The sequence below is a fragment of the Notechis scutatus genome, chromosome 2 (assembly GCF_049901735.1).
Source record: "Notechis scutatus isolate UNSWTSFEM ecotype Mainland chromosome 2, rNotScu1.2, whole genome shotgun sequence".
NCBI classification, from domain to species: Eukaryota; Metazoa; Chordata; class Lepidosauria; order Squamata; family Elapidae; genus Notechis; species Notechis scutatus.
In genome coordinates, this window is record NC_142010.1 from 156,813,604 (window position 1) to 156,834,472 (window position 20,869).

The 20,869-nt window shown below is 37.3% G+C and overlaps 1 protein-coding gene across 1 annotated transcript in view; it reads right to left on the minus strand.

The window, feature by feature from the left end:
- Positions 1–20,869, minus strand: part of DENND1C (DENN domain containing 1C) — a 48,239-nt gene that overhangs the window by 21,937 nt on the left and 5,433 nt on the right. Inside the window, exons 4-8 of the mRNA XM_087956998.1 lie at positions 15,262–15,311; positions 11,576–11,695; positions 8,149–8,218; positions 7,951–8,031; positions 1,568–1,657 (exon numbers count right to left, since the gene is read on the minus strand). Of these exons, the coding sequence (XP_087813124.1) occupies positions 1,568–1,657; positions 7,951–8,031; positions 8,149–8,218; positions 11,576–11,695; positions 15,262–15,311 (411 nt within the window). The remainder of the gene's footprint in view (positions 1–1,567; positions 1,658–7,950; positions 8,032–8,148; positions 8,219–11,575; positions 11,696–15,261; positions 15,312–20,869) is intronic.

The following is a 20,869-nucleotide window of genomic DNA, read 5'->3' on the forward strand; positions in this document are numbered from 1 at the left end:
TGGATTTTAATGTAACACAAGGGACAGTGATTTGCAGCCCATAAACCACCCCAGACCCAAAGAGCATTCTGAAGTCACCCTGCCATCATATGGAGGTACAGTGGTTAGAGTGCAGTACTGCAAGCTACTCCTACTGCAATTTGGCAGATTGAATCCCACCAGGCTCAAGGTTGATTCAGCCTTTCATCCTTCCGAGGTGGGTAAAAAGAGGAGCCAGATTGTTGGAGGCAATAGGCTGACTCTGTAAACCGCTTTGAGAGGGCTGTAAAGCACTATAAAGCGGTATATAAGTCTAAGTGCTATTGCTATTTGTTGGTGAAGCTAATTCTCAGCAGCATCGTTTTGAAGTTAAAAAAAAGTAAAGATAAAGATAACACAAAAGGCACCCATTTGGACTATTGCAGCATGCTGTACATGGGGTTGTCCTTGAAGACCACCCAGAAGCTTCAGTTGGTCCAAAACACAGCATTGCAAATGAATCTGTCTCATTAAGTCCATGTGACAATGCTGCTCTGTGAACTGCAGCGGCTTCCAACAGGCTGGATGTGACTCAATGGGCTGGTTATCACTTTCTATATGACACAGGCATGGATTACTTGTGGGTCTATCTTCTCCCAAGAACATCTGCTTGCCCCACATTCCTTCTTTTACAGCAGAGGAGTTATTGTTTCTTTTTTGTTGTTCTATACTTGCACCACCCAGAGTCACATTACTGGAAATGAATTGCTTTATACACTTTTGGGGTGGGGGGTGGGGAACTAACAAACCATGATACCATATTTATTATTTTTACCCAAACCAGTTAGGGTAAACAATGTTATCCTAACACACTTAATAACATTTTGCAAATTAAGTAAGCACTTAAAAAAACCTGAACTATATTTTTTTAGTCCATTTCCTTGAGGTCATCAACACAAGAGCATACTACATTATGGGTGGGCAACACCTTCTGGCCTGCATAAGATACAGCCTATACAGTTATGGGCTGTCTCTCATGCAGGCCATAAAGTGTGTTGCCCACCCATAATTAAATGTGCTCCTGGGCCTCAGAGGCAGCATTTGATCCTTCTGAATAGAAAGCAGAAACAGTTCTAGGTACACTCCATGCATACAACAGAATGGGATGAGGACAAGCTGGTACCTCCCCCACTGGATGGTCTCCAGATGTTTTGGAATGTAACTCCCATAACTCAAGAGGCTTTCCTGTTAGAAAGCAGGGCAGTTTAATTCAATGGCATCTGGAAACTGAGTTAGGCTCATTTTTAAAAGAACCTGTTATGCTAAAAATGCAAATAAAAAAACAAAAGTAGCTGGAGGAGTGGCAATGTAACTTCTGGAATTGAGTTAGAATCTTCCTCATTTTGTTCCTCATTTTCATTCACAAACGTTTATTGTAGTAAGTCTTAAAAATGGGAATAAGATTTCTTTCACATGCAACTTCAACTGGTAAAGCCAATTCTGCACATACCTGGAGGTCGCAGTTATTCCTTCACAGCAACAGTGACATAATTTCCATAAACAAAGGAAACACAAGTAAGACCGTAGCAGATATCAGATTGTGACTTACCAATGCTGTTCCAGTATCCAAATCTCTATTTCTCTTTTGCCTGTTCAGATCTGTCTCAGTAGAAATTTTCAATTTAGTTGCTTTTGAGTCCTTACAGAACAAAAAGTGATTGAAAATGAAGAAAAGATGGGATTAGTATTCTGAGCTAGAGGCAATTAGTAAATGGAGATCACAGAAGGAGCTATTTAGTTACTACGTCTCTCATTGTTACAAACCTTTTCCTAACATGCATTCAGCACCCACTTTTCTATAACTGGAATCTATTGCTTCATGTCCTGCACTCAGAAACAATGGCAAGCGAACAACGGCAAACATATTCTGCGTGATAGACTTTCAGATTTTTTTTAAGCATACTAGCATTACTCTTCTCAGTCTTCCTCACATCAAGTTTTCCCAGTTCCTTCCATTTTTCTTCCTAGTACTTGATTTCCTACCCCTTGATTATTCTTATTGCACTCCACCAAACCAATTCCGGTTTGAATGGATCCTTCCTAATGTGTAGAAGCCATGTTATTTATTTACTTACCTATTAACTTACTTGCTTACTTATTTACTTACTAATTTAGGATGGAGTCCACAACTAGACATAATACTTGACGACTGACCAGTGAAAAATCACTCCCTTGATAGGGAAATGATATTTTTCTTAAAAGAGCATTAACTTATTCTTACCTCTTTTTTTGCAGCCAAATCATACTAGTGGTTTATATTCTATCTGCAATCAATTCCGAGATCTTTTTCAAAAGCTAAATAGTTTAAAACAGAAACACCCTTCCTATCTGGACCAGAGTAAAACTACTCAGGTGTTGTATCCCATCACTCTTACAACGTTTCATTCTCAAACTTCAATGGGTGCGAGAAATTTTATCTCTGACTGCCTTTGTGGAGGGTCTTTTCTACAGACTATTATAAGGAATGTTTTTTCTGTGTTGTGAAAGTATCCATTTTTACTGCTAGACAAAGATGCAATGCTCTTATAAAAGCAGAGAAAACTGAACTAGAAGGAATTGTGAAACTGTTAGATTAGTTTCTTGATAAGATTGGTCTCAGAAATTGTCTGGAAAATGAGTGAAACGCTACAGGGACCAGCAAAGGAAACCCTCCTGCTTCTACTGGACAAAAAAGAATCACCTAATGTTCCAAATGTGCATGTTCAAAACAAAAACTAGACATCTGTAGACAGAAAATTGGAGTAAATAAACCAGCAATGTGAAAAAATATAATTTGCCATGATGCTACTATTAGCCTTTGTAGTGTTCTTTTTTTTTCTCCAAGTGTGCTTGACTTGTTCTCACTTTTTAAATGCAGCCTGTATTGTCTGTCTGTCTCCCTGCCCACCCACCCACCATCTCTATCTATCTATCTATCTATCTATCTATCTATCTATCTATCTATCTATCTATCTATCATCTATCTATCATCTATCTATCTATCTATCATCTATCATCTAATTTATATGCCACTCATCTCACTATCCAATGACTCCAGGCAGTGTATGAATGTAATAAGTGAATTAAATTTAAAAGTTGAATAGCAGTAAATAATGAAGCATACATTTATAAGGTGCCAGGCTTATAAAAGGATATTTTATTTTACTGCTGGAGATTTCTTAAAAGTTTTTTTCACTCTGTCTTTATTTTTATAAAGAAATCAGGCCAGTGAACATATCTAATAGTTCTTTCTCTACCTATTTTCCCCACAACAACAACCCTGCAAGGTGGGTTGGGCTGAAAGACAGTGACTGACCCAATGTCACCCAGCCAGCTTTCATGTTTAAGGCAGGACTAGAACTCACAGCCTCCTGGTTTCTAGAGATGAATGTATCTTTGCATTTAATAAGCAGAAGTTTTTTTTAAAAAAGTATAATGGTAGGCTAAGGGAACAACGACAATTAACAGGCAAGAGGATTTAATCTTCAAATTTACCAAATGGAAAGTGACCTCCCTCCATTAGTATCATTCCCGGATCAATTTTCATAGGATCAAAGAGAAAAGATTAAATCCCTAAACTTGCTGTGGAACTCCTCCTTCCAGCTGATTCTAGAATCTCAGTATGCATACTGTCGGTCCGGTCAGAGGGAAAGGAGACTCGGAGTCAGTGACTTAGTTCAGCTCTTTATTAAGTCCCGAGATCGCTTGCCACAGAAGAAAAGCGGCGTTTTTATTCTCTGCCTGCGGCGGTCACGCAATGGACTCGCTTGAATCTCCCGCGATTAGTTTCTGTGCGGCTCGTCCAGCCAATCAGGTTGCCGTGAGTCCTGACCAATCACAGCACGGCGCTTGCAAGTATGTTAATGGATCGTACAGAACACATACACTACCTTTCTTCCTCATGCATATACTGACTCACCCCTGATTTCTGCTGAGGTGCCATCCTCATTTGGCTTGTGTATGTAGTTGCACTTCCTGAACTGCTGCAACTCCCACACTGCTGTTTAAAGCGATTAAAAACTGATGGCAACCCTGTTTGGATTGTCACCTTGGAAGTAACATTTGAAGGTGAGTTTGGTACTTACAAATTCAAGGGTGATGGGGCTGCAGAGGCTGGGCACGGGGTACAAATACAGTGCAGATAAGAACTCGTCCAGCTCTGTGAACTGGCAGGGAAGATAAAGGTAGAAGTTGAACGAAAATGTTAGGAAGAGCAATAAGGGGAATGAGGCTCTCTGGAGGCATCTCTCACCTTGGAATGGATACAAAGTGCTTATTCTTACCTGCTCTTTGGCTAGGTTTTCTGCAATGTAGTTCAGGATCTTGTAGAAAACTTCAAACCAAGGTAAGTAACTGAAGGAAGAAGCAATGGCAGTATATAAAATAGTTTTTATCATAAATACATGCCTTATATCCATACACTTTCTGGTTTGATCTCTGCCCATTTCAGATCAAAGCCTCTTTAGGTGGTAGAGAAAAGTGTTTTGGACTTATAAGTCACATAACTCCTCACCATTGGATAGGTTGAGTGGGGTTTATGGACATTATAATTTAAATACCAAGGGGGCTGGTATTGAGTTGCCAATCCTTAATTTACCATATGTATGCTTTAAAAATACAACCACAAGATGGCAGAAAAACAATTTTCTGTTTCTGTTTCCTGCATTCATCAACCCTTGATGAATGGTTGCAACAGATGCAATGGCAGTGTTCACACAATAACGTTAACCAAAACAGTGCAATGATTTCAACAGTAATCTTGTCCTCAACAGTCACTACTGGTTAGAGAAACAAAGGATCAATTCCAATTCGGTATAAGGCTGCTTCATAAACCCCTACTGACCATGACAAGCTATATGGTTTTAGGAAGTATTTCATTTGTGGTTCTTTTTTTTTTTATGAAGTTTTATTTCGGTTTTCACACATACAAAATACAAGTAAAACATCTTTTTTGAAAATAGCATGGTCCCGGGTTGAACTTCTTTATACAGACACAAAACTCAATTTCATGCTCCTTTTTGTATTCTATTCCATATCTTATACTATTTTACATTTTCTATATAGTTTTTCCCCTCTTTTAATTTTCTCAATTTTATTTTGATTATCTCATCTCAATTCAAATTTATATTTATACTTTTGTCTGTTCTGTTTCAATTTCATATTATCTTTTCTCATTAAACAAATTTTCTCCTGTAGTTACTAATTGGAGTATGACACCTTTATATCTTTTATTTACATCCATTTAACTCTTATTTAAACTACAATATATACCTTAAGTTTATGACCTTCAATATAATGCATAATACATAACTTCCAATCAAATTCTGCTTGGTACATTCTTATAATACACACTATATTCTTAAAAAAAAAGAAAGATTGTAAATATATGTAATTATAAACCCTCATTCCATTCCAGTTCAGTTCTATCATTAATAATCATTAAAATCTTAACATCTTTAACACTTCTTTTCAATTAAATATCATACTTCCTTAAAAACACATATAATCTCCATAATTAATTTTTCCTTGTTTCTCTTCACATATGTTTTATAAATCATTAAATATACCTTTTGTTACATTTATTTATTGACAAGCATTCCACTGAATTATGAGTTTTCGGTCTGTCGCTGAAGAAGCTCAAACTGAAAGTTCCTCATTTGTGGTTCTGTAGATCGAAGGCTCATTGCTATCTTATGGGCTAATTTTATTACAGAGAGAAAGAATTTGTAAACACTCAAAGCTTTTGAGTCCTTACAGAACAAAAAGTGATTGAAAATGAAGAAAAGATGGGATTAGTATTCTGAGCTAGAGGCAATTAGTAAATGGAGATCACAGAAGGAGCTATTTAGTTACTACGTCTCTCATTGTTACAACCCTTTTCCTAACATGAATTCAGCATCCACTTTTCTCTAACTGGAATCTATTGCTTCATGTCCTGCACTCAGAAACAATGGAAAGCGAACAACGGCAAACATATTCTGTGTGATAGACTTTCAGCTTTTTTTTAAGCATACTAGCATTACTCTTCTCAGTCTTCCTCACATCAAGTTTTCCCAGTTCCTTCCATTTTTCTTCCTAGTACTTGATTTCCTGCCCCTTGATTATTCTTATTGCACTCCACCAAACCACTTCTGGTTTGAATGGATCCTTCCTAATGTGTAGAAGCCATGTTATTTATTTACTTACTTACTAACTTACTTGCTTACTTATTTACTTACTAATTTAGGATGGAGTCCACAACTAGACATAATACTTGACGACTGACCAGTGAAAAATCACTCCCTTGATAGGGAAATGATATTTTTCTTAAAAGAGCATTAACTTATTCTTACCTCTTTTTTTGCAGCCAAATCATACTAGTGGTTTATATTCTATCTGTGATCAATTCCAAGATCTTTTTCAAAAGCTAAATAGTTTAAAACAGAAACACCCTTCCTATCTGGACCAGAATAAAACTACTCAGGTGTTGTATCCCATCACTCTTACAACGTTTCATTCTCAAACTTCAATGGTGCAGAAATTTTATCTCTGACTGCCTTTGTGGAGGGTCTTTTCTACAGACTATTATAAGGAATGTTTTTTCTGTGTTGTGAAAGTATCCATTTTTACTGCTAGACAAAGATGCAATGCTCTTATAAAAGCAGAGAAAACTGAACTAGAAGGAATTGTGAAACTGTTAGATTAGTTTCTTGATAAGATTGGTCTCAGAAATTGTCTGGAAAATGAGTGAACGCTACAGGGACCAGCAAAGGAAACCTCCTGCTTCTACTGGACAAAAAGAATCACCTAATGTTCCAAATGTGCATGTTCAAAACAAAAACTAGACATCTGTAGACAGAAAATTGGAGTAAATAAACCAGCAATGTGAAAAATATAATTTGCCATGATGCTACTATTAGCCTTTGTAGTGTTCTTTTTTTTCTCCAAGTGTGCTTGACTTGTTCTCACTTTTTAAATGCAGCCTGTATTGTCTGTCTGTCTCCCTGCCCACCCACCCACCATCTCTATCTATCTATCTATCTATCTATCTATCTATCTATCTATCTATCTATCTATCTATCTATCTATCTAATCATCTATCTATCTATCTATCTATCTATCTATCTATCTATCTATCTATCATCTATCATCTAATTTATATGCCACTCATCTCACTATCCAATGACTCCAGGCAGTGTATGAATGTAATAAGTGAATTAAATTTAAAAGTTGAATAGCAGTAAATAATAAAGCATACATTTATAAGGTGCCAGGCTTATAAAAGGATATTTTATTTTACTGCTGGAGATTTCTTAAAAGTTTTTTTTCACTCTGCCTTTATTTTTATAAAGAAATCAGGCCAGTGAACATATCTAATAGTTCTTTCTCTACCTATTTTCCCCACAACAACAACCCTGCAAGGTGGGTTGGGCTGAAAGACAGTGACTGACCCAATGTCACCCAGCCAGCTTTCATGTTTAAGGCAGGACTAGAACCCACAGCCTCCTGGTTTCTAGAGATGAATGTATCTTTGCATTTAATAAGCAGAAGTTTTTTTTTTAAAGTACAATGGTAGGCTAAGGGAACAATGACAATTAAAACAGGCAAGAGGATTTAATCTTCAAATTTACCAAATAGAAAGTGACCTCCCTCCATTAGTATCATTCCCGGATCAATGGAAAGTTTTTCATAGGATCAAAGAGAAAAGATTAAATCCCTAAACTTGTTGTGGAACTCCTCCTTCCAGCTGATTCTAGAATCTCAGTATGCATACACTACCTTTCTTCCTCATGCATATACTGACTCACCCCTGATTTCTTCTGAGGTGCCATCCCCATTTGGCTTGTGTATGTAGTTGCACTTCCTGAACTGCTGCAACTCCCACACTGCTGTTCAAAGCGATTAAAAACTGATGGCAACCGTGTTTGGATTGTCACCTTGGAAGTAACATTTGAAGGTGAGTTTGGTACTTACAAATTCAAGGGTGATGGGGCTGCAGAGGCTGGGCACGGGGTACAAATACAGTGCAGATAAGAACTCGTCCAGCTCTGTGAACTGGCAGGGAAGATAAAGGTAGAAGTTGAAGGAAAATGTTAGGAAGAGCAATAAGGGGAATGAGGCTCTCTGGAGGCATCTCTCACCTTGGAATGGATCCCAAGTGCTTATTCTTACCTGCTCTTTGGCTAGGTTTTCTGCAATGTAGTTCAGGATCTTGTAGAAAACTTCAAACCAAGGTAAGTAACTGAAGGAAGAAGCAATGGCAGTATATAAAATAGTTTTTATCATAAATACATGCCTTATATCCATACACTTTCTGGTTTGATCTCTGCCCATTTCAGATCAAAGCCTCTTTAGGTGGTAGAGAAAAGTGTTTTGGACTTATAAGTCACATAACTCCTCACCATTGGATAGGTTGAGTGGGGTTTATGGACATCATAATTTAAATACCAAGGGGGCTGGTATTGAGTTGCCAATCCTTAATTTACCATATGTATGCTTTAAAAATACAACCACAAGATGGCAGAAAAACAATTTTCTGTTTCTGTTTCCTGCATTCATCAACCCTTGATGAATGGTTGCAACAGATGCAATGGCAGTGTTCACACAATAACGTTAACCAAAACAGTGCAATGATTTCAACAGTAATCCTGTCCTTAACAGTCACTACTGGTTAGAGAAACAAAGGATCAATTCCAATTCGGTATAAGGCTGCTTCATAAACCCCTACTGACCATGACAAGCTATATGGTTTTAGGAAGTATTTCATTTGTGGTTCTTTTTTTTTTTATGAAGTTTTATTTCGGTTTTCACACATACAAAATACAAGTAAAACATCTTTTTTGAAAATAGCATGGTCCCGGGTTGAACTTCTTTATACAGACACAAAACTCAATTTCATGCTCCTTTTTGTATTCTATTTCATATCTTATACTATTTTACATTTTCTATATAGTTTTTCCCCTCTTTTAATTTTCTCAATTTTATTTTGATTATCTCATCTCAATTCAAATCATTATATTTATACTTTTGTCTGTTCTGTTTCAATTTCATATTATCTTTTCTCATTAAACAAATTTTCTCCTGTAGTTACTAATTGGAGTATGACACCTTTATATCTTTTAATTACATCCATTTAACTCTTATTTAAACTACAATATATACCTTAAGTTTATGACCTTCAATATAATGCATAATACATAACTTCCAATCAAATTCTGCTTGGTACATTCTTATAATACACACTATATTCTTAAAAAAAAAGAAAGATTGTAAATATATGTAATTATAAACCCTCAGTTCTATACCCTCAGTTCAGTTCTATCATTAATAATCATTAAAATCTTAACATCTTTAACACTTCTTTTCAATTAAATATCATACTTCCTTAAAAACACATATAATCTCCATAATTAATTTTTCCCTTGTTTCTCTTCACATATGTTTTATAAATCATTAAATATACCTTTTGTTACATTTATTTATTGACAAGCATTCCACTGAATTACGAGTTTTCGGTCTGTCGCTGAAGAAGCTCAAACTGAAAGTTCCTCATTTGTGGTTCTGTAGATCGAAGGCTCATTGCTATCTTATGGGCTAATTTTATTACAGAGAGAAAGAATTTGTAAACACTCAAAGCAGCACAATTCTGCAAAAGGTGGAGTGGGGAAAGAGAGAGAGAGCTAACAATTACTCAGTGTGCTTAAGCCATTTATTAAATTTATTTTCTGAGAATCAAATGAGCTGGATTTGTACAATACGTTAAAGCTTCCATGCTTCCAGCCCCAAGGTTAAGATAATGAAACTTAAAATATACTGACATGAACATTAAACTGCTTGGTTAACAGTATTGTGTGAACACTGCCATTGCATCCATCCAAAATTCCAAGATTTCAGGTGGCAAAATTGTGGAATCATAATATAATCTCTTAGCATTATTACCGTATTTGCCGGCGTATAAGACGACTTTTTGCCCTGAAAAACATGCCTCCAAGTGGGGGGTCGTCTTATACGCCGGGAGGACTCCGACTCCCACTTCGAGCTTGAGTTGCAGCCGGGAGGGAGGCTGGGGGCGGGAGCGGTGTGTGTGTGTGTGTGTGTGTGTGTGTGTGGCGGGTGTCACTCGCCACGCGCTGCGCAACCTTTCCCCTCTTCCTTCCTTAGCGGTGTGGGGAGGAGAGGATTCAAGATCCTCACGTGCGGCGTACTTTTCTTTTTCTTTTTTTCTTTTTGCACGCAGGTTTTGCATGCGGGCGGCTGTAGGTTAAGGATGGGGAGCCCTGGGTGGGTTATCAGGTTTTACGGTGCTTCCAACATGTGCGAACGGTGGGAGAGCGGAGAAGAGAGCGAGCGAGCGCCCGCCAGTGAAATCCTGCCGTCAAAGCAACACTGGGGGAGGCAGGGTATAAATTTACCAGGTTAATGTAGCAATGGTGATTAATGCCCAGAACATTGTTTGCGGGTATTGGGGTGTGTGTGTGTGTGTGTGGTGGTGGTGAGGAGAGGTTGTCCTTGAATGCGGAAAAGTAGGTGTGACCTTGTGTAGGAAAATAAAGAGATCCTTTTTAGCGTGTTTGGCTTCTTTGCCTCCCTCGTTCGTTTTGACGTGGAGATAATGGCCTTTGGGCAGGAGGGGGAAGAAAACGGTAGCTGGATCATTTCAAATTTCACTTACTCTCCTGCCTCACTTCAATATGTCTGAGCGACTCCAGATACTGGAAGACTTTTTGAATGAAAGTGTTACCTCCATTTTTTTTTTAAAGAGGGCCACTTGGGGAAAAAAAAAGATTCTAAGGAATTCCTTGTTTCTTGATTAAAGAGAAGGCATTGAATATACTGTTCCTTGGCAGCCTTTTCAGTGTCCGGGTTTTTGGTGTGTGTGTGTGAGAGAGAGAGAGAGAGAGAGAGATCAGCTGTATTGAGAAGAGAACGTTTCCTGTGTTCTCATTTTATTTACAACATATTTTACGCTTAATGGTAAGCAATGAAAAATATTTTTAAAACTCATTTCTAAACTCCATAGCTATTTGCATATTCTTGGTTCAAAATTGGATTAGCTCATTTCAAAATTGTCCAAAGCAGAAAAGTGCGTCAAAAAAAAAAAAGAAGTGCAAAAGTGGAAGGTGTGTGGAAGAGGGGTAGTCTTATACGGCAGTATATAACAAACTCTATATTTTGAGTGGAAATGTTGGGGGGTCGTCTTATACGCCCAGTCGTCTTATACGCCGGCAAATACGGTACTTATTTTCTGGAATGCTTCTTTTTGTACTGTCTGCAAATGAATCCCTTCTGCCTGATACCCACCTGGTGCTTTCCATCTAAGGAGAAAGTATATTTCATTTGCAGCCAAAAACCCAGAAGAGAGAACTGGAGACCTTTGCACCAGTGACCTCAGGATTTATCCAGAAGACAAATAACCCCATTTCCCCTACCAAGAGGAAGATTGGAAAGAAAGATCTGATGTATCTCTATTGCTGCATTTTCAGTAGAATCTTTTCGTCCCATCAAGCCAATAGAGTATTTCCACAATGCTCAAGTAGTTCAAGAGGGCTTCTAGAAGGGACTTACTTGAGACCTCCCACCCAGGAGGAGTCCCTTGTACCTGAGTAGACACAGGCAGGCTCGGAAGCCGATGGCCAGTCGACAGAAGCCAAAGTGCTGTTTCCCCTCCATGTCGGTGAGGGCGAAAGTGAAGTGCTGGACTGTGGGGCATTCCTTAGCCCTTGGAAATAAATGGGGAAATAGTATCAATGAGAGATATTAAGATGGAGAAGAAAGCAACCCAACATCCTATAAAGGCTGATCAACTTATCACAGCATAAATAGTTGTAGGTATTGCCTAGTTTGTTATGTTAATTATATTCCTTAATTCATGGGTAAATTATATGCAGAAGTGATAAGTGCCCCCATTCTCCCTTTCATCTACATAGGCACACAGAAAAACATACATGCATATATGTAGGTTTTCCCAACTGGGAGCAGGGAGAGAGTTGCTCTTTGCCAAAGACAATTCCAGTTTAGTAGGTTGGGACAAGCATGGTAGAGTTTGGGATAGGAATGTTGGGGGCGGTGAGTGAAATTCTCTCCTGCACAATCCCAGGCATGCACCCAACCTGGGATCAATGGGTTTAGGAGGAGTAAAGCTTCCATGTCCAGTAGCCCTGATGGCCTGACCATTTGTTTTTCTGCTGCCTTTGGCCACAAGAAAATGCCAGTAAATGGAATCCTAGCTCACATGGAGATCTGCATTTGCATTCAAGCCAAGGTGAATCCACTTCCTTTTTAAACTTATAGCTGAACATGTGGAGGTTGGAGAATGAAGAGAACAAAAGCAGTACGTATACTCTCTTCTTTGCTCAATTGAGTTTTTTTACAAATTTAGGTGAATTCTGAACAAAGCTGAAGTGGAAACATGATTTCTGCTTCATGTAGGAGATGCATTTCCACCTAAACCGGATACAGATGAGAAGCCTACACAGAACATATTTGGGCAGGCATGTCCAACCCATGGCCCGTGGGTCACATGTGGCCCTGAACAGCTAGTAATGCAGCCCCACAAGATTTTTAAAAAATATTTAAAAAAATAAAGGGAGTTTGTAATTTACATACATTAACTGTGTTATATATTTTATATGTGGCCCAAGACAATTTGTCTTCACTCAGGGTGCTCCAGGCTAGCCAAAAGATTGGACATGCCTTCATTAGAGATTTATAAAATCATGCACAATGTAAAGAAAATGAATAATGGGAAGAATGTTCCATAATGCTGAGGACCAAGAAATTTGAAAAATGACAATTCAAGACATACAAAAAGATGTTTTTTTTTCACAGTGGGATAAATAAAACTTTGGCAGTGTTTGTGGATGACTTATAGAGGAATTTGGGGATTTGGAGATCTACCCATTCTTCTCCTATTCGATCTCTGAGCATTGTTTAATACCACTAATCGTGGAATCTGTCTGAGCTGTCTGTGGGATTTGGGGAAATGGTTCTGCAGTGGTTCCACTTCTTCCTGAATTGATGGACCCAGTAAGTATTGATGGAGAAGAGATAAAAGTATGCTAGACTGGGATGGTAGTGGTTCTGAAGTTTTACAGATACCTTTTCTTTTCAAATTATGACACTTATTTTGCCCTTTAAAAATCCCCCAAGATTCCCCAATCAATCAAATGAATTGGTTTGAGAACTCTGGGAACTACAGAGGGAGGATAGCATGGAGCATGGGGTTGCTAGACTATAACCCAAAAGATGACCATACCATTTGTGAGCCAAGCTGCTATGTAATTAATTGGTAGAAGATGAGCTGAGAGTGAATGGCTAAAATGGCATTCAAAGAAAATCAGTGGTGGTTATTCTTGGTGACGCTACGTAGAAGCAGCTTGCCAGTGAATATTAGTTTCTGGCAGGTGAGGATTCTTCTCTTCCAGGTTGTTCATGGGCTTTCATTGAGGTTGGTTGTAGGAAGTCACCAGTGAACCCTTACTTGCTACAGTACTTCCACTCTCCTGTTCTCTTTGAATCCTTTAATGTAGTTTTTCCCCAACTCTGGCTTGAAAGGGGAGATTTCCCTTCATTCTTTCAACTGGAAAATATTTATGAGGTGAACATTTCCCCACTCTGGGAGGAGCTTTCTTCTTTCTTCCCCTTCCCTACAGTCAGTTCTGGGGAGGGAGTATGCCTCCAAACCAGAATAATGACTCATTAGAGACAGAGGAAGCACTCTTTCTAAAGTGTCGACATATCTTCCTGCAAGGAGTGATTGAACAATCTGTCCTAATGAGAACTATCTCTTTTCAGTAGAGCAGAATGGAAGTAGGCAAAGCTCAGTCTAGTTAGCAAGGTGGAAAACTCTTCCAGTGGATGAAAACTTTCTCTTCACAGTAGGCCTTATTTTAGTTTAGTTCCTGTTTAAAAAAGTACTGCTCTAAGATCAGTAACGATCCTGGGAGACTAAATTTACCTGATCCGGACTACGAAAATCTAGAAGACCATAACCAGTACCAAAATTTAAGAGTATTTTCTATTTTTCTAATGTGATTTAGTAATCATATGAAGATTTTTATCCCAAATCTAAAATGCTCTCCCACTGGTTTAGTAATGTGATTTTGCCTGAATTAGATACTGATTTCTGTCTCTTAACAGAATTATTGATAAACAGTGACATTTCCAATAGATCAGAGAACAACTACATCTTCTTTTTCATTATTGTTAATGTTAATACTGCCAATAGAATTTAAGGCATTAAAGCACACATACAGCGCATTCATGCAGGAAAAAGACATTGTGAATATTTTGTTTCTCCCTAAATGCAGCTTGTTTCAATATAGATCGGTTCACATTAGGGCCAGTTTAAGGAGTTAGTAATGTATAGAAAAAGACAGTTTGGTGCAGGGGTTTAAGGTATCAGATTAGAAACCAGAAGGCTGTGAGTTCTAGATGGATCTGAATAACTTTAGGCCAGTCACTGTCTGCCAGCCCTAAGGAGGGCAAACCATGTCAGCAGATGGAAGCAAGCTAAAGGGTATAAAAACAGAGGCTACTCCTGCCGGCTTTTCTGATCCTGGGGGTATTTGGTGGTAGTATGTGCCTTGAATCAATGGGGATTTGGAGCACATGGATCTACTCATTGGTTTACACAGCTCCTTATTAGCTAATGGGCACATCAGCATAACTGGATTTTTGAGCATACAGGTCTTTAGCTAATACAGCTATAATACGGCCAACAGGTAAATTGAGTTTATGGATTGTCGGTCTGATCTAATGATTGGTTTTGTTAGTCAGTGGATAATTTGGGGTGACAAGTCATTTTACAAAGCAGAATTTTATTGCATGGTGAATAGGGCTGTTCTGTTCCTAGATCATCTTATCAGCGCAAAGGCCTATGCACTTTTAAAGCATTCTGTCTTTTCCTCCTCAATCTCACCATCTGATTTTCAGGAGTCCATCTACAATGTTAATTTAGAGCTGAATGTAAAGGCAACATTCAAACCTTTTGTTGCCCTAGGCTGCTAAATCCTGACCCTGGTTCACACATGTATTTGGGAACCATCAAGCGAAGCATAAATAGGCAAAGAGACCAAGTGATGTATTTATATATCAGAAAAAGCAGAGTGGCCAGCTTGCAGAAATCACAAAGCAAAAATTTCTAGTGGCAGAAGATTGCTCATTAAATCTCTATTAAAACAGTTGTTGATTTAAAAACTCCACAAACTTAAATCATAACAGAGCATCTTTTTCATATTTTTAAAGTGAATATCCATTATCAACTGGAAAATTCTCATTGCTTACCTCTCTATATCAAGAGGGAAGCAAAACTTGGGTAGCATCTGGATTGATTCCTACAAGAAGGAAATATCTTTGATCATTATGTCTCAACAGTGTCTCACAGAAGCACAAGAAAGCATAACCAGGAAACCACTTGCATAAAATATGGAACATTATGCAAACCTATCCCTGAATACTTGGAAGGAATTCCCAATTACTGTACTAAATTCGATTCAGTGTACATTATTTGAATACCACAGATTACTCCTATAGATTTTATCAAAGAAATGTTGTATATTTTATAGGTTGCCCTCATCAGCCAGTTGCACCTCCCTCAGGAAAAAATCATAAGGATTGTGTTGTTATGAGATCCACCTGTGCCACCAAGAAAATTCTACTCTACCACCCTGGTTTCAAAAGTTTGTGATTATTCTTCAGGAACATATATTTTTGGTTGAACACATAACACATTATTTGAAATGATAATTGATCACCCTCTTATTATCTTTAACAGAGCTCATATCAGACAAGTTTTTGAACATTGTTGAGAATCTTCATCCTGCTTGTCTTCTGACCCCATTTAACTATGAAAGCCAATGCCCTGGGCCAGTTTAATTTCTGGGTGCAGGTTCATAATATACAATGATAAATCAGAATCTCAAAGAAACCAAGCATGTCATGAACAAACTACAGCCTAGGCACGGGCATCAAACTCAATCACCTCTCGTGGCATATCATGACGTATCACAGCATTTTTTGCCTTTGTGGAGCTGGGGTGCGCATGGCCTGCATATGATGCATCCAGCCCATGGGCTGCCAGTTTGATAGGCCTGGCCTAGGGCATGAATGGCTTTGGACTGGCCTTAAAATTATTTAAAATAAATATATGCTTGGGATTATAGCCCATAGGATCTTACAGGATCTCCTTGCTTAGCAACAGTAATTGGGACCAGGAACTGCTGTTGTTAACCGGCATTGTCATACAATGTCATGTTTTACAACTACAAATCTTAGCAATGGCAATTCCAATAGTGTCCAGTTATTGTTGTTAAGCCAATCACCATGGGTCATTAAGTAAGGACCTTACATGACCACAACTTCCAAATTTGCTTATGGGAAGCTGGCAGGGAAGGTTGCTAATTGTGATCACATGATCATGGGACACTGCAATGGTCAGAAATTAATTTTTTATTAATCAAATTTATGTAACTGACCATCTCACAAAATGTTGACTCTGGGTGGCACATAACAACTGAACGACAACAAATATAAGGGTAGTGCCCAGATTGTGATCACATGACTGTAGGGATGCTACAATGGCTGGATCTTTGAGTATCAATACTTTACCACTTATTCAGTGTTGTTGTAAGTTTGAACAATTGCTGAATGAGTGGTTGTTAGCTGAGGCCCAACTGTACTTGATTATCTAACCGATAGGGGCAGAAAAAAATATAGAAAAGCAGAAAAAAAGAGAGCTTAATCCTCTCTAAACTAGCATTCTGTTTTTTAGCACAAGTCATACACACATACATATATACCCATCCCATCATGCTCTTTGCTTTCAGGATAAGATCATTAGAGAAAGCACAGAAAAGAAGTAAGAAACAGTCAGCCAAAAAGATATGTGATATTTATCCATAAAGACATTACACAGCCAAGGAAAGATCCCATTTCCTTGGCTTATTCCTTGCCCAATGCTGAGCCATTCATGTTCCTTTTGTTTTCATGTGTGCTTTACCTTCTTATCGACATCTAAACTTTAACTGCAGAATTTAAATAAATGCCATAAATAGCAATAGCACTTAGACTTATATACCGCTTCACAGTGCTTTTACAGCCCTCTCTAGGCGGTTTACAGAGTCAGCCCCTTGCCCTGAACAATCTGGGTCATTTTACCCACCTCAGAAAGATGGAAGTCTGAGTCAACCTTGAGCTGGTTAGGACTGAACTCCTGACAGTGGGCAGAGTTTATCTGTGCCACCAGGGCTCTAAATAGGTAAATGCTAAGAAATGAATTCTTAGAATGATAGTGACATGTTGAAGAGTGGTATCGAAGTAAATGGTATAGATTAATTCCAAAAATGAATTCTTACAATCAATTACATTTACTTAAATTCTATTCTTTAACATGTCATTGTAATTCTTTTTTTTTTTTTTGTAAATTTTATTTGAGTTTTTACAAAGAAATATAAATAAAACATCTTTTTTGAAAGTAGTGTAATCCCGGGATACATTTCTTCGTACAGACACAAATTCAATTTCATGCTCATGTTTATGTTCTATTCCATATCTTATTACTGTTTTACATTTTCTACATAGCTTCTCCCCTCTTTTAATTTTCTCAATTTTATTTTAATTATCTCATCTCAATTCAAATCATTATATTTATACTTTTTGTCTGTCCTGTTTCAATTTCATATTATTTTTTCTCATTAAACAAAGTTTATCCTGTAGTTGCTGATTGGAGTATGACACCTTTATATCTTTTAATTTTATCCATTTAACTCTTATTTAAGCTTCAATATATACCCTAAAGTTATAACATTCAATATAATACATAACTTCCATTCGGATTCTGCTTGGTAGATTCTTAAAATATACACTATATACTTAATATATATATATATATATATATATATATATATATATATATATATATATATATATATATATATATATATATATATATATATAAAACAACACATTCCATTCCAATTCAATTCTATCATTAATGTTAATATTTATTAAAATCTTAACTTCTTTAACATTACTTTTCAATTAAATATCATACTTCTATGGGAACAGTTATAAGCATTCCATAATTAATTCTCCCCCTCCTCTTCACTTATATTTTATAAAACATTAACTAATTAAAATGTTTCTGTCCCTAATTCAATTCTCTCATTTATTTTATTTCATTTATTTTATAAACAAACATTTCACTAGATTACAGTAACTATTTTATCCCTCATTTTAATCATACATTGTTTCCAGTTTTCTAAAATTATTTCTATTACTAATATAACAATACAATCTTATGTACCTTTACAGAATCCCTTTTTCAGTTAAATTTTTACCCATTATCTCTAAATAGGCCCTGTTTCTCTATATCTTGTTTCTCTCCTTTGTAACTTCTTTTCCTTTCCTTCTTCCCTCTCTTCTTCTCTCTCCCCTTTTTACCCCCTTGTCTCTCTACCTCTACTTCTCTCTTCTGTATTCCCCTCTTCTGTTGCTTTCCAATATTATATTTATTTTTCAAACTATTTTTCTTTTGTTTGGTTGTTTTTTTAAGTCTTAAATTCTCCATTCTCTTTTCCCCCTTTCCTTTTTCTTCCCCACATAAAATTACTTGTTCATTAAAGATGGCTTCTTCTTTGTCCCAGTCTTCTTGTTTTGCAGACGTTTCTTGTTGTTTCTCATAGTTCCAAATCTCCATTTCTAAGAATTGAAAAATGAAGCCAAAAGAGCCCTTCCCTTCTTGTGCATCTTCTTTGTACTTTTTAAGTTCCATTTTCAATTCATCCAGAAGTAGTGCCATTGTATAAATTTTTAAACAACCACCCGATTGATTTTAGTCATTCAAGTGCAATAACCAAGAATCCAAAGATCACCAAGTAATCCAAATACACACAAGCTGTTTCTTTTTGCTTTTTTTTCACTTTCTCTTCCTGGGGTTCTACTATTTAGTTGCCAAGTTTCAGTTAAAATGTATCTTTTAGAAGTCTTGTTGAAGTTTTACTGTAGATTCCTTTTAATTCCAGGCAGTCTCCTCCCTTTTTTCCAGATCCTGCCCTTTTTCTCTCCTTTCCTGCTTATAAAATTTTTTTAGTGTCCAGAAATCTTTATTATCCCTTTGACATTTTATTTTATTTTCAGCTTAATTGCCTGTTGATGTCAAAGCGGATTTTTTCCCCGATTTCTTATTTAAGTCTCTTAGTTGTCAGTATAGGGAAAGGGAGAGAAGAGAAAAAAAACCAAACCTTTCCCTTTTCACTTTCCTTCGCTGCTTCAGAATCTTCTTTGGGAACAATGTTATATTTTTTTAGTTTAAATTCCAGGGTACCTTAGTTGTTGCTTTTGCAATTTAACCCGACCAGAACTTTCACTTCTTATCTTCCTCCTGCACATTCTTTTCCGGTCGAGTTCTTCTTTGAGGTGGCCATTTCTGACCACTGCTGCAACTGCCTTCGGGAAAGGGAGTAATGGCCAGCTGAGGAGGAGAGATGCAGCTCTCCTCAACCCTGCTGGCAGTCTCCCCCCTCTTCACCACCTCTACAGGGTGGCTTAGCCCCGAAACCAGCCGGCTCGGGGCGCTCCAGCGGCAAGCCCAGACCGAAACCGCGCATGATCATGGATTTCTGTCTGTTGCCGAAGAAGCTCAAATTGGAAGACTCACATGTCATTGTAATTCTTGTAGAAATTAATTATTCCCATACTAATTTCTAAAGGACCCCTTTCAACATCTCTTCACTTCATCCTAAACAATTTCATCACTTTTATTTTCAATTCTAATAATTGCTTGTGGCTTGTTACCATATTCAGTCCTTTTTACTGACTTCCAAATTGATTTTGGTAGCAACCATTTTCCTATGTGTATTTTCCTCTGTATCCACAGCAATTTTATTTTCAAACAAAGATCCTTTTTCATACTTTCAATTTCTGTAACTCAAAATACTTACGTGTCTGTCTGTAACATGATTTGTTTCACTCTGTTTCAATGTCTTTTCTCATCTCCATTCCATTCAGTTGAGAGACTAATCTTGTATCTTTCTTCCTGCATTTGTTCTATTTTTATTCTAGTTTCTTTCCTTTTCCTTTTCAAAGAACCACTCCTGATACTGCCAAAGAATTGCTCATCTCATTCCAGAACCTCTTGTCACCCTTGTATCCTTCACTAATCTCTCAAGATTTCATCATAAACAATCAAGTCAATTAATTGTTTAGATTTAATCAAACTGCTTTGGCATATGTTTGTATGACTAGACTGACACTTAAGCCATGTAAAAAAAATCCCTTTTTAAGCACATACCAAGTAATCTCTATTCTCATTGATTCTTGGATCCCAAATAGCGCAACCACTTTTTTGCATCTCTCATTGAGAGTGTTGGATAAAGTCCCCCATATCTCTTCTCTAGTTCCTCTGTTTTCACCATTCTCTAAAACTGCTTTTACACCCGATCACAACAATCTAGATTGCACCAGTTCATTTTTTTTGACATGCAGTTTTAGTCCTTTCTTTCCTAATTAAATCTGCATCTTCACCAACTCCACTTTAAGATTTGACCACTTTCACTCAGGTTTCGTCCTTTCCCTTTCTCTTAGTTTCACAGACACACAATGTATCTCTTTTCATTTCTGTCATCTCGTTTATTATCACTGTACTTGGTTAATTCACTCCTATTACGTTCTAATTTGCTAAGTGCCTTGGTTGACATCATATGAACCTATTGACAGTGAATTTGCTGCCAAGCTTGGCTTGGGTCAATTGAGGGTTTTACATCAGGCTTTTAGTAAGATAGAGAAGGTGATGACTAAGTTACTATCTTTATTGTACCTACTTCATGGGCAGCATTCTCCGCTAACAGCTCAAGGTTTATCCAATTTATATATGCTACAATTCCAACCAAACTCC